The following is a 12161-nucleotide window of genomic DNA, read 5'->3' on the forward strand; positions in this document are numbered from 1 at the left end:
CAGATTAGAAGATGCAAATACAACCTCAAAGACACTCAGCCACCTGATATTTGACAAAGGGGCTAAACATGTTCACTGGAAAAAGGATAGTCTTTTTAATAAATGGTGTTGGAAAACTTGGCTTTCCGCATGCCAAAGACTGAAACTAGACCCATGCACTAAACTAAAGTCAAAATGAGTCAAAGATCTAAATATTAAAACAGAAACATTAAATCTACTGGAAGATAAGGTGGGTAGAAATCTTGGAGACATAAGGGTAAGCAGAGAATTCATGAACAAAACACAAACTGCATGGGAAACACTTCAAAGAGTCAACAACTGGGATCTCATCTTATTAAAAAGATTTTGCACTTCAAAGAAATCACAAACAAAGAGGAAAAAAACCTACAGAATGGGAAAGAATTTTAGTCAACAATCCCTCAGAGAGGAAAAGAAAGTGCTCTAAATGATATAACTGCATGTATATCTAAGTGTATAAGATAGACAATGATATTACTGAGTTTTGTTGGATCACTGAACAGAACTTTTTGCAGTCTGAAAAAAAAAAAAACCCCAAAAAAACAAAACAAAAAAAACAATCCCTCAGACAAAGAACATATCTAGAACATATAAAGAACTAAAAAACATCAAGCCTCCTAAATTCAAAGACCCTCAAAAATGGGCATCAGAGATGATCACACATTTCTCAGATGAAGATATACAAATGGCAAATAAATACATGAAGAAATGTTCACCATCACTGATCATTCGAGAAATGCAAATAAAAACAGCATTAATATATCACCTCACGGGCTGGGGATTTAGCTCAGTGGCATAAGCGCCTGCCTTGCAAGCGTATGGTCATGAGTTTGATCTCGAGTACCGATAAAAAAAAAAAGAAAAGAAAAAAAGATATCACCTCACTCCAGAAAAAATGGCTGCCATCAAGAAATCAACTGATAATAAATGTTGGTGAGGCTGTGGGGAAAAAGGAACACTTCTCCACTGTTGGTGTGTGTAGACTGGTGCAGCCACTATGGAAATCAATATGAAGATTCCTCAACAAACTAGGATTATAAATTCCCCTCAACCCAGCTATTCCCATTCTGGGTATTTTCCCAAAAAATCTTGAAAAGATCACATCACAATGATAAATGTGCACCCATGTTTACAGTAGCACAATTTGTAAAAGCTAAATTCCAAATTACCCATCAACCACAGAGTGGATCAAAAAGATGTGATATTTTTATACAATGGAATATTACTCAGCCATAAAAAGGGATGCTCTTGAGGCCTTTATAGGTAAATGGAGGCAACCTGAGACTTCCTCATAAGTGAACTAAATAAGACTCACATTTGTAAATATCACAGTCTCTCTTGTATAAAAAATAATAAAAGCTGGGGCTAGGGATTTAGCTCAGCAGCATAAGCGCCTGCCTTGCAAGCAGGCAGTAGTGGGTTCGATCCCTGGTACCAATAAAAAGGAAAAAGACAAAAAAAAAATAATAAAAGCTGAAGGAGTAATAAGATCCAAAATGTATAATAGATATTGTAAAAATGAAAGGGAAGAAAAATGCTCTAAAGGATATAACTGTATATGTTTATATACACATATGTATAAATAAACATTTATGTATATGTTTAAGTGTAAGATAGATGACCATATTACTAAGTTTTTATTCAATCACTGAACAGAATGGTTTGCATTGTCAGTGTTTGAGTGTCTATCTACTTTTAATGCTTTGTTTTTATAATTTGAGCAACTATCTCTAAGAGGATAATATGTAATTTATCAACTTGTGATTTCTAAGTGTTAATATTTTTTAAATTCTGTATTATTTCTACCCTTTTTTGTTTTGTCTTATTTTCTTTTTCTTTTTTCTTTATATTAGGCTAAATTATAATACATGTAAAAGGACTAGAAATCACCTGGCATATCTTGGTAAGTATTCACTAAATGATGGTTGTAAGTTTTCCTAGCACACAAAGTTTTGCTATGCTTAATCCTTACGGTCATAATTGTACACATTGCTCATTTGTCACTCAGTAATATGTGCCTCCCTTCTCATGTATCCCAGTAAAACACTATCCACCATTTAAGGAGGAGAAAACAGACTTGGAGAGTTTAGTAATCCACCAAAGTTACAAAGACAATAAACAGTCAATACAGATATTTCCTATTAAACAACTTACCTGTTTAACAACTGTTCAAACTTATGACTAAGATGCATTGTTCAGACTTATGGCCTATTTTTCTGTGTGTGCGCACAGTTCTGTACATCTTAATAGAGCTTAAATGTCTTCTTTGTACAGAGAGCCTTGTTTATACGGTTCTGTAATTTCTGTTGATTATACTATACAGGACAGTACTGTAGTTTTATGTTTGGTTATATGTTACAATACTACATTTAAGGGTTATATAAATAAATGCAAAATCATGAATTTGTAGTTTCCTTTGATCACTTCTTTGTCCTAAATACTATACTATATATACTACATATAATTCCTCATATAATAACCTAGAAACAGGAATGTAGCTTGTTCATTAAATGAGGAATGTCTGCATCAAATTCAAACCCATGGTTTTAACTATGAAGCCAACACAAACTCCCAGCATGTAATTCTATGTCCACTAACAATTGTTGTAGTAATATTTGAAGTGACTTTCCTTTACTATTGCATGATTTATTTTTATTACTCATTTTTCCACATCTTTTCACTCATTATTATATAATTTGTTCTCCCTATATTCTACCTTTATTTTGATAAATGCTTTTATTTTAATGAATGTTTTATTTTGATAAAGGTTTCCAATACTATTTTTATATAGTTGCATACACTGGTATTTGTTGCAAATATACAATAAATTGTTATTTCTTCCTCTTGAATTCTTCCCTTCATAAGGATGTAGTGACCTCCTTTGTCTCTCAATCAGTCTTGGCTTGAAATTTGCTTTGTCTGCAAATAGAATAGCTATTCCTATTTTTTTCTGGATTTCTGTTCTAGAGTCTTATTTTTGTCATTTTTCAGGCTATGTGTGATGCTATTGTTACTGCTGATGGTACCACCCAGTTAATGCAGTCCTTCACGTCCATCATTCCCTTCCATGGCTGCATCTCTCCACAGAAGCTCCAGTCCCAACTCAGAAGGTGCCACCCCCCACCTCCTCCTCCTCCTTTGTTGAAGTTTCTCTCTTCGCTCTCTCTGTGGGCTTCAACTCTCACTTCAGATCATTCTTGGTTCAGGGAACCCACTTCCCTCCTTATCTTCGTTGGGTTGCTATATTCCAGTGTCTGGACATAAACTCTGAGGGAGGTTCTCTCTGCTGCTTACCACTGCACCATCTTCCCAGAAGTCTCCAATACCATTTTAATCACCAAATACAACAAATTCTCATGTTAATTCTTTCTCTGTTCTCTCGTGCTTAGCACCTATGACAGTCTCTACACTTATGGTTCCCAAATCCTTTTGTTCCCTGAGCTCCAAATCCAAATAACCAGCTATCTGCCTGTCAGACAGCTCCATTTAAGCTGTCAAATGAACTTTAAACTCATTGGTTCTAATGCTGAACTCTCTTCACATACTTCCTATTTTAGTAACTAACACCATCTCCCTCCCAGTCACACATACCAGAAATTTATGAATAATCTTTGACCTCTCCCATACCTACCATCAATCTTCAGGCATCAAAGCCTCAGTATTTCTATTAATTCCTTTTCTGCAATGTTAGTCCAGGCCCTCGCCATATTTTAACCTGCTATTACCTGAAACAGTCAGGCTTATTTTCCTGCTTGTACTCTTAATGCACTCCAGTTTACTCTTAGGTGTCAAAGTTGCTTTGCAATTCAAAGCATATCTACTGAATACTCATCATGTACCAAGCAGCATTTAAATATTAAGGCTCTATCAGGGAAAATAAACCATTGAGCCTAATCTCAATGAGTGGGCATAAAATTTAGTAAACTAGGGCTCCGACCAAATGCTGCAGACATACAAACCCAAAGCTCCTAAACTGGTGTGAGGAATAAGATAACATTTTCTAGAAAAAGTCAGGTCTGACCTGAGTTCTAAAGGATAAGAATGAGACGAGCCGGGGAGTTTAAGTTCAGTGGCATAAGTGCCTACTTGGCAATCATGAAGTCCTGAGTTCAATCCCCAGCACCAAAAAAAAAGGATAAGCAGGAGTTAATAATTTGGGGAAATGGAGAAGGAACAAAAAAGAGAGGGGGTCCAGTTTGATGTCACTACAAATAACAAGTAGTAAATAACAAATAGTTCTACATAGAAGGCCTTTGCAGTTTGAGAGGATAAAAGCAAACAAGATAGGAACTATTGGGGAGTCTGGTCTCATTAATGTACTTAGAGGAATTAAGTAGACTTACCGTTCAATCTCCTTTTCATTCCCTTCTTTGCGAAATCGCTCAATATATTCTTTGCTGTGTTGTTCTTGTGTGTGACATTGTTCCTCAAATATTTTAATTGTTTCATTAAAAGCCTCAATTGCAGTTCTATTCATCTGTATTTCCTGCAAGAGAGAAAAGGAAACACATCATGATCTTTGTTGTTTTTTGTAAACTTGGTCTTACAGCAAATGTTAATTCTAGTTATCCTTAATAAGATCCACTTAGGACGGCTGTGACTCTACTACTGATACACAAAATACATCATTCAAACTATAAAATAAGTGGCTAAGAACTATAAAAAAAGAATGTGAATGACCAAGAAATACTGATACTAAACACGCTGCCAACAAAGATCAAGTTCGGTCTTTGTACCTATTGTAATGCTGACTCTTAAAAGTACCAAATGACTGAGTGCATAGAGAAAGGTAGAGTCTGTGAACCAAAGTGAAATGTCTTAGTCCCATAAAACCTCTACAGTGGCTGTTTATTCTTACTTTCATTTCAAAAGCACATGATGCTCAGTTTTCCACAGATTCATCTGATTAAAGCAAAACATGAAAATAGAAGAGAATAGCTTCCAAAGTCAGGTACAGTAGGAAGAATAAGATTAGAAACTCCACAAAACAAGACTTAACTTTTTTTAAAAGGTCCGGAGACTAAATAGCTCTATTTTTTTTATTTTGTTTTGTTTTTTTCCTTTGCTTTCTATAAGTTTTGTTTCTCTTTTCCAGTACTCGGGATTAAACCCATCCCTAGACCTTCTACAGTGAAAAAAACAATTTTTTTAAACAAGACTTTCACTGAATCGTTGAATTACCCAGGCTAAGCTTGAATTTCTAATCCTTTTGGCTGAACCTCCAATAGTATTGAGATTACAGGTATGCACCACCACACAAGGCTAATTCTATACATTTCAATGAGTTCTGAGGAGATTAAATCATGATTTCCCTAAAATCTTCAAAAAGGGCTAAATTGTGCTCAATTTAAGCTTATTTCTTAGACAATAAATATGCTTAAAGGTCTAGAATGAGTGTTATCTTGTATGTCTGTAATTCTAGAAATTCTGATGCTGGTGGGATAATTCCCCAACTATATAGCATTTATTAATTTCAACTGATTATTGAGAATTCATTACACAGAAAATGCCATCTGATTATAAAGAGATTTGTGAAACATGAAAAGTCTGCCCTTCCAGACTCAGAATACACGGGTGGCATAAGCTGTTGGTTTTAATAATGTTTGGTTTCTTTCATGTCATGGTAGAGGCTAACTGCTTTATAGATGCTTCACTGAGAAGATGACATCTGAACTACATCTTTAAAGAATTAGGGTAGCAGAAGAACATGCAGTTCTACACACAAAAGGCTTCACATGCAATATATAAAAAATAATGGGATATGTTCAAAGATCAATCACAGCCCAGTAGGACTGCACCTATGAGGATTAGCAGATGAAGGCAGCTAGAAACATGTGATGGTTCCTGTCACTGCACTCATATCACATAATACTCAACGCTGGCTGAAATGACCATATCCAATTATCTAGCTACAAATTTTGCAATTCTTAAGCCAATTTAAAAAGCACTAAGGGAGGAAGAAAGCAAGCCAATGCACAAAATGGGGAGAACCAGGATGAAAGCAATGCCCCACCTGTGAGCCAGCCAGAGCACAGACCAGAGAGAGCTAGGAAGGCAGCTAAGCCCCTGCCTGTGAGCCAGTCTAAAGCCAAAGTCTGAGCAACTAGAGGACAACAATATACAATATAGTAACTATTGTAGATTTCCTACTGTCTTATCACTGTTTCATTTCATTTTATTGCTGTTTATGCGCTTTAAAATAAATATATAAATAAAAAAGTAAAATAAAAAGGCAATATGGAAGAACTGAAGAACAAAAAACATGTAAGAGAGAAGTCCTTTTTTATCTGTAGTTAGTAATTATTTTTAATGTAAATAGATCAAAATCCATCTATAAGGCAAAAACTGGCAGATGGATTAAACAAAACAAAATAAAACCATAATTAGTATCCATGTATAAGGAATTCAATTAAGATGCATAGATATAAAAAAAGGTTTAAAGTAAAAAGGATAGAAAAAGATTCTATGTAAATGGGAGCCTACAGAGAACTTTGGTGGCTACACTATTATCTGGCAAAACAGTTTTAATGTCCAAGAGAGTCCAAGAAACAAAGGAGCATTGTCTATTGGTAGTTCCAATCATCAATAAGATATAACAATTATAAACATAAAAGAGGTAATCAAAATATATGGTGAAGTCAAGTTTGGTGGCAAATGCCTATAATCCCAGCACTTGGGAGGCTGAGAAAGGAAGATAGCTGGGAGATCAAGGCTAGCTTGGGCTACAACATGAGTTTAAGTCCAGCCTGAACTCCAAGGTGAACTCTTGTCTCAAAAAGACCAGAAAAAAAAAAAAAAGTTGGGCTCCTTGTGAGTTTGCTGAACTATACAGTGAGATTCTGCCAAAGAAAGAAAGAATAAGGATGTCTACTCTTGCCACTTTTATTCAAAATACTTGAAGCTTCAGTCAGACTAATTAGCCAATAAAAAGAAAGACATTCAAACTGTAAGCAGTAAAACTTCATCAAAAGACATGATCTTATATGCAGAAAACTTAAAAATTCACAAAAATTCTTAAGAGTTAATAAGCAAAATAACTTATTAGGCACTGATAAACAAATTAGTTATATTCTACAGAAAAGAAATAAATTGATCCAGAAAGGAAACTGAAGAACAACTCCACTTACAATCATGTCAAAAGGATAAAATTCTGAGGCCGGAGATTTAGCTCGGCGGCATAAGCACCTGCCTGGCAAGTGTGAGGTTGTGAGTTCAATCCCCAGTACAAAAAAAAAAGGATAAAATCCTTAAGAATAAATTAAACAAGGAGCCAGACATGGTGGTGCACACTTGTAATCCTAGCACTCAGGAGGCTGAGGCAGGAAGATTGTTATGAGTTCAATGTCAGTCTGGGCTACATAAGCAAATTTAAGGATAGCATGAATTATATAGCAAGACCCTGTCTCAAAAAACAAACAAATGAAAAACCCTAATCAAGTCGAGATTGGGTTAGTTTTCCCATTGCTGGAACACAGTACCTAACACCTGCTGCTTAAAGGAGGACGGGTTTAATTTGGCTCACAATTTCTGGGGATTCAGTCCATGGTTGGCAAGTTTTAAGCCAGAAACATCATGGCAGAAGGGTACACAGAGCAAATCTGCTCAGTTCAGCAGAACAGACTAGCACCAGACAGGAAGGCATCAAGGAACATGAGAATACCCAACTTCACACCTCCAAAACCTATCCAGATATACCCAGAAGTGTACTTTACTTATCAGGTAGGCTTTTCCTAAGTCACTCAAGTTGACATAGCATGGATTTATGGTCACAGAGATGAAAGATATATACAAAAAAAAACTACAAACACTAGTGGAAAAAAATTCAAGAAGACAAAAAATAAAAATTAAAAAACACCTTGTGTTTGTGACTGGACAACTCTATTAAGATACTAAATCAGAATGGAGATTCCTCAAAATCTAAAAAAAGAGAAATCCCATCTAAAACCCACCTAACCCACCTAAGCATCTCCAAAAAATGTTACAAACAGACTACAGTGATACATGCATACTCATATTTTTGGCAGCAAAATTCACAATAGCTACATTACAGACAGAAACAGCCTACATGCCTATCAACAGATGAATGGATAAAGAAAATGTGGCAGAATGTGGCAGGGGTATTACTTAGTCACAAAGGACAAATTCTCTAGTCATTTCTAGGAAAATGGATGGATCTTGAGACCATATGTTTAAGTGAAATAAGTTAGACACAGAAGGATAAATACCATATGGTTTCTTATATGACAAACCCAAAATATAAATGAATTAAAAAGTAAAAGGAGAGACGGTAGGAAATAGGTAGATTTCTGGAGATGGCAAAGAACAAGGTAAAGGGGTAGGAGATTATATAGATTCAGTTTGATTCAATTCAATGTCTAACAATATCCCAGTGGTATTTTTTTGTCCAAAATGGAAAAAATTATACTCAAATTCATATGGAATTCAAAGGTATGTAAGACAGCCAAAAATATCTAGAAGAAAAAGAAAACTGTTAGAGAACTCCTAATTTCAAATCTTATTGTAAGATTAAGGTAACCAAATCAGTGTGGTTTCTGAAACAGGACAGACACAAAGACTAATGCCACAGAACAGAAAACCCACAAATAAGCCCTCATTCATCCAAGAACACCCAATTTTTCAACAAATGTCCCAGGATTAATGGAGAAAGGGTACTCAAAATACTGCAGGAAGTATTAATATTTCTATAAAAAATAATGAAACTGGATTTGTAGGTCACGTAATGAAAATTAACTCAAGCAAGGTATGATGGTACACACCTACAATCCCAGCACTCTGGGAAGCTGAAGCGGGAAGAACACAAATTCGAGCCCAGGCTGGGCCACTTAGCCCCTGAGCATGCTTTAAAATATTTTTGTTTAAAAATTAAAAAGGGCTTGAAATGTTGTTCAGAGCAAATATCTTTGGCTCCATTTCCAGTACCACAAAAATTAATTCAAAATGGATAAAATATACACATCTTAAGAGTTAAGTTTTATGTCATGGGATTTGGCAAAAATTTCATAATTATTATATCAAAAGCACACACAACAGCAGAAAGAAAGAAAGAAAGAAAAAAAGAAAGAAAGAAAGAAAGAAAGAAAGAAAGAAAGAAAGAAAGAAAGAAAGAAAAAGAAAGAAAGCTCCATTCAAGTCAAAAAATTTTAGCCAGGTACAATAGTGCATCTCTGTAATCCCGGCTACTCAGGAGACTGATGCAGGAGGGTCCCAAGTTTGAGGCCAGCTTGGCCAATTTAGCAAGATCCTAAATTTAAAAGGGCCAGGGATATGGTTCAGTGATATAGCACTTGATTAGAATGTGCTAGGCCCTGAATTAAATATCCAATATTGAAGGAGGAAAACAGTATCAAGAACTTCTATGAAAGCAAAAAGACATCCAAAAGAATGGGATCTCTGGGGGCTGGGGATTTAGCTCAGCGGCATAAGCACCTGCCTTGCAAGCAGGTGGTCGTGAGTTCGATCCCCGGTACCGATAAAAAGAAAAAAAATTTGCAAAAAAAAAAAAAAGAATGGGCTCTCTCTCTCTCTCTCTCTCTCTCTCTTTCTCTTTCTCTTTCTCACATTACTTTATTCTTTTGGTTTCTTTTTTTGATTTTTTTGTGACAGGGTCTCTCTATGCAGTTCAGGCTGGTCTGGAACACAACTTGTGATGAACCTCCTGCCTCAGCCTCCTGAGTACTATAGTGACAGATGTGAGACACCATGCCTAGCCCATAATATATTTTAAAACCTCAACAAAAACAACAAAAAACAAGTAATTTGATACTATGCTACAACAAGGAGGATGGTCATTTATAAAAAACAATTTAAAAAGGAAGGATATAGAGAAATTAGAACCTTTATGCATGGTTGATAGGAAAACCTTAACTGTGAAAAACCATTTGAGCAATTTCTTAAAAGATTAAAAAAGAGAGAAAGAAAACAAGGAAGAGGAAGGAGAAAGCAAAATCACATATTATCAGGTAAATAAAACAAAGAACTTGCTACCAAATGATCTGTCCTTCAAAAAGCACTATAGTGTCTTCGGGTAGAAGTATCACGATGCCAGTAAAATTTACAGGAAAAAAAGAAGTCTAAAAATGGTAAATATATGAGTAAATAGGGAAGATCCTCTTTTTTTCTCTAAATACCTTTGCAAAATAATAAAATCTTAATTAAAATATTGTAACACTGAATTGTGGGATTCATTTAGGTAGGTATAAAATATGGAAATAATAGAGGTAAAAACTGAATGGCAAGGCTGCAAGGTTTTTAGATGTACCTGATGCATGACACAGTATGAATTCTAAATAAGCACCTACCTTTCAAGAAAGAAAAGCTATAGCTAAAAAGCCAGATAAAGAGTTAAAATAGAATACTAAAAAATGTTTGACCCAAAGGACAGTGAAAGAGCTGAAGAGAAACAAAAAACAAAATATAGACCAAATAAAAATTAAATAGCAAAATAGTAAGCATAAGTCAGCCATGTCCATAATGATAAAAAATGCATTTATAACTTCCAACAAAAACACAGATTGTTTGGCTGAAATGGGGGGTGGGCATGGTACTGGAGACCAAACCAAGGATCTAAAATTTACATTAAGCTACATGTCAAGCCATCTGTTTTGTGGTTGGTTTGTGTGTTGTAGCATTTTTTTCAGGAGGGGTGGGGAGTGAGACAGGCTCTCACTATATAGTCTAGGATGATCTTGAACTCACAATGATCCTCATGCCTCAGCCTCTTGAGTACTAAGATTACAGGTGAGCACCACCATTTCTGGCTTGTTTTTTGTGTTTTTGAAAGAGGTTTCCATGCTGGGCTCAAGTCTGCAGTCCTCCTGCCTCAGCCTCCTTGGTATATGCCCCCAGGTCTCTCCCCAAGGCCTTTTTTTTCCAAATCCATTTATTTCAAGGAGAAAAAGAGAAGAAAAAAAAAAAAAAAGAGGAAGAAGGAATGTTGGGAGCAGAGCTGTTGAAGCTGGAGATTAATCACAAGTGTGGGGCTGAAGTAAGTCCAGCTCAGAAAAAGCAGAAAAATCAAAACAAACTATGTAAACAAGTTGTTCCAGCACTGAGAAGGCAGGGGGCCCAGGCCAGCCAGGCAAACAAGTTGTTAGGCAGTAGGGTTGGAACTGATACTCTTCTCTGGAGGGTGTAAACATGCTGTACTGGTTGAGCAGTTTCTTTCCTCCCATCAGGAGAGTAAGGGCTCCACCTGACCCCAGCTTTGTCTTTTCTTTATTTTTCTCATCCTCTCGCAGGTCCTTAACCCCAAGAACCTCAGGAGCCACACTGGGTCCCGGCATAAGAGATTGAGGGCAAGGGAACACTTCTCATGTGCGCCCAAGTAGTGAGAGAAGTGCACTGGTATAGGTCAATAGTCATCACTGGAGTGTATTGATAATTGGCTGCATCAAGTGTAAAGAGTGGGGCATTGAAACTCCCTTATCCTCTAGGTCCAGTTATAAACGGGCCTGTGAGAAACCCCTTTCTCTGAAGAAAAAAAAAAGTATATTGATTATCTCAGCTGTCTAATTATGGGACAAATTTATTCAAAAGAATCACAAATGTATAAGGACCTGTTTGTTGTATGCTTGATTCCAGTATTTACATTCCTTCTGTGGATTTGAATGCAACAGGGTCTTAATAATGTTAAGCTTCTTGAGACAACTATAGGGGAACTTGGTCCAGGCACTGTTTTAGAATCAAGACCTGAGCAGGGGAGAGGTGGCAGCATGACTGCCACCCCAGTAACTTTAACTGAGCTATAAGCAGCAACTCCTGCTTTTTCAACTCAAACAAATGTTGCTGCATCTCAGGTTGGAACTTCCACCTCTCAGGGATTACAGCCATTTTGTCTGTCTCCTTTGCAATTAGCACTAAAGGAAGCCGACAGGTAGGGGAATACATGGAGGGTTTTCAACATATCTACCTACGTACAGAACTAAGAGTTCCCAATAGTCCGGGGCAATTAATTCGCATCATGAGGCTGTATCATTTTAGTTATTAAAAGAACTGAAAAATGCTACCTCTATCTATGGCCCTACAGCCCCATTTACCTTGGGTTTCATAGAGCTCCTAGGACAGCAAGTTATGGCTCCAAATGATTGGAAAGGCATAGCTAAAACATGTTTAAGTCTGGGTGA

General features: G+C 36.3%; 1 protein-coding gene across 3 annotated transcripts in view; it reads right to left on the bottom strand.

The window, feature by feature from the left end:
- Positions 1-12161, bottom strand: part of Pik3r3 (phosphoinositide-3-kinase regulatory subunit 3) — a 178372-nt gene that overhangs the window by 21298 nt on the left and 144913 nt on the right. For all 3 annotated transcript variants that reach the window (XM_063236393.1, XM_013144231.3, XM_003462492.5), the window contains exon 6: positions 4362-4504. In XM_063236393.1, coding sequence (XP_063092463.1) covers positions 4362-4504 — 143 coding nt within the window. The remainder of the gene's footprint in view (positions 1-4361; positions 4505-12161) is intronic.

This window comes from Cavia porcellus, unplaced genomic scaffold (assembly GCF_034190915.1).
Source record: "Cavia porcellus strain 051 isolate PalLab524CR breed Dunkin Hartley unplaced genomic scaffold, mCavPor4.1 scaffold_25, whole genome shotgun sequence".
Classification (NCBI taxonomy): Eukaryota; Metazoa; Chordata; class Mammalia; order Rodentia; family Caviidae; genus Cavia; species Cavia porcellus.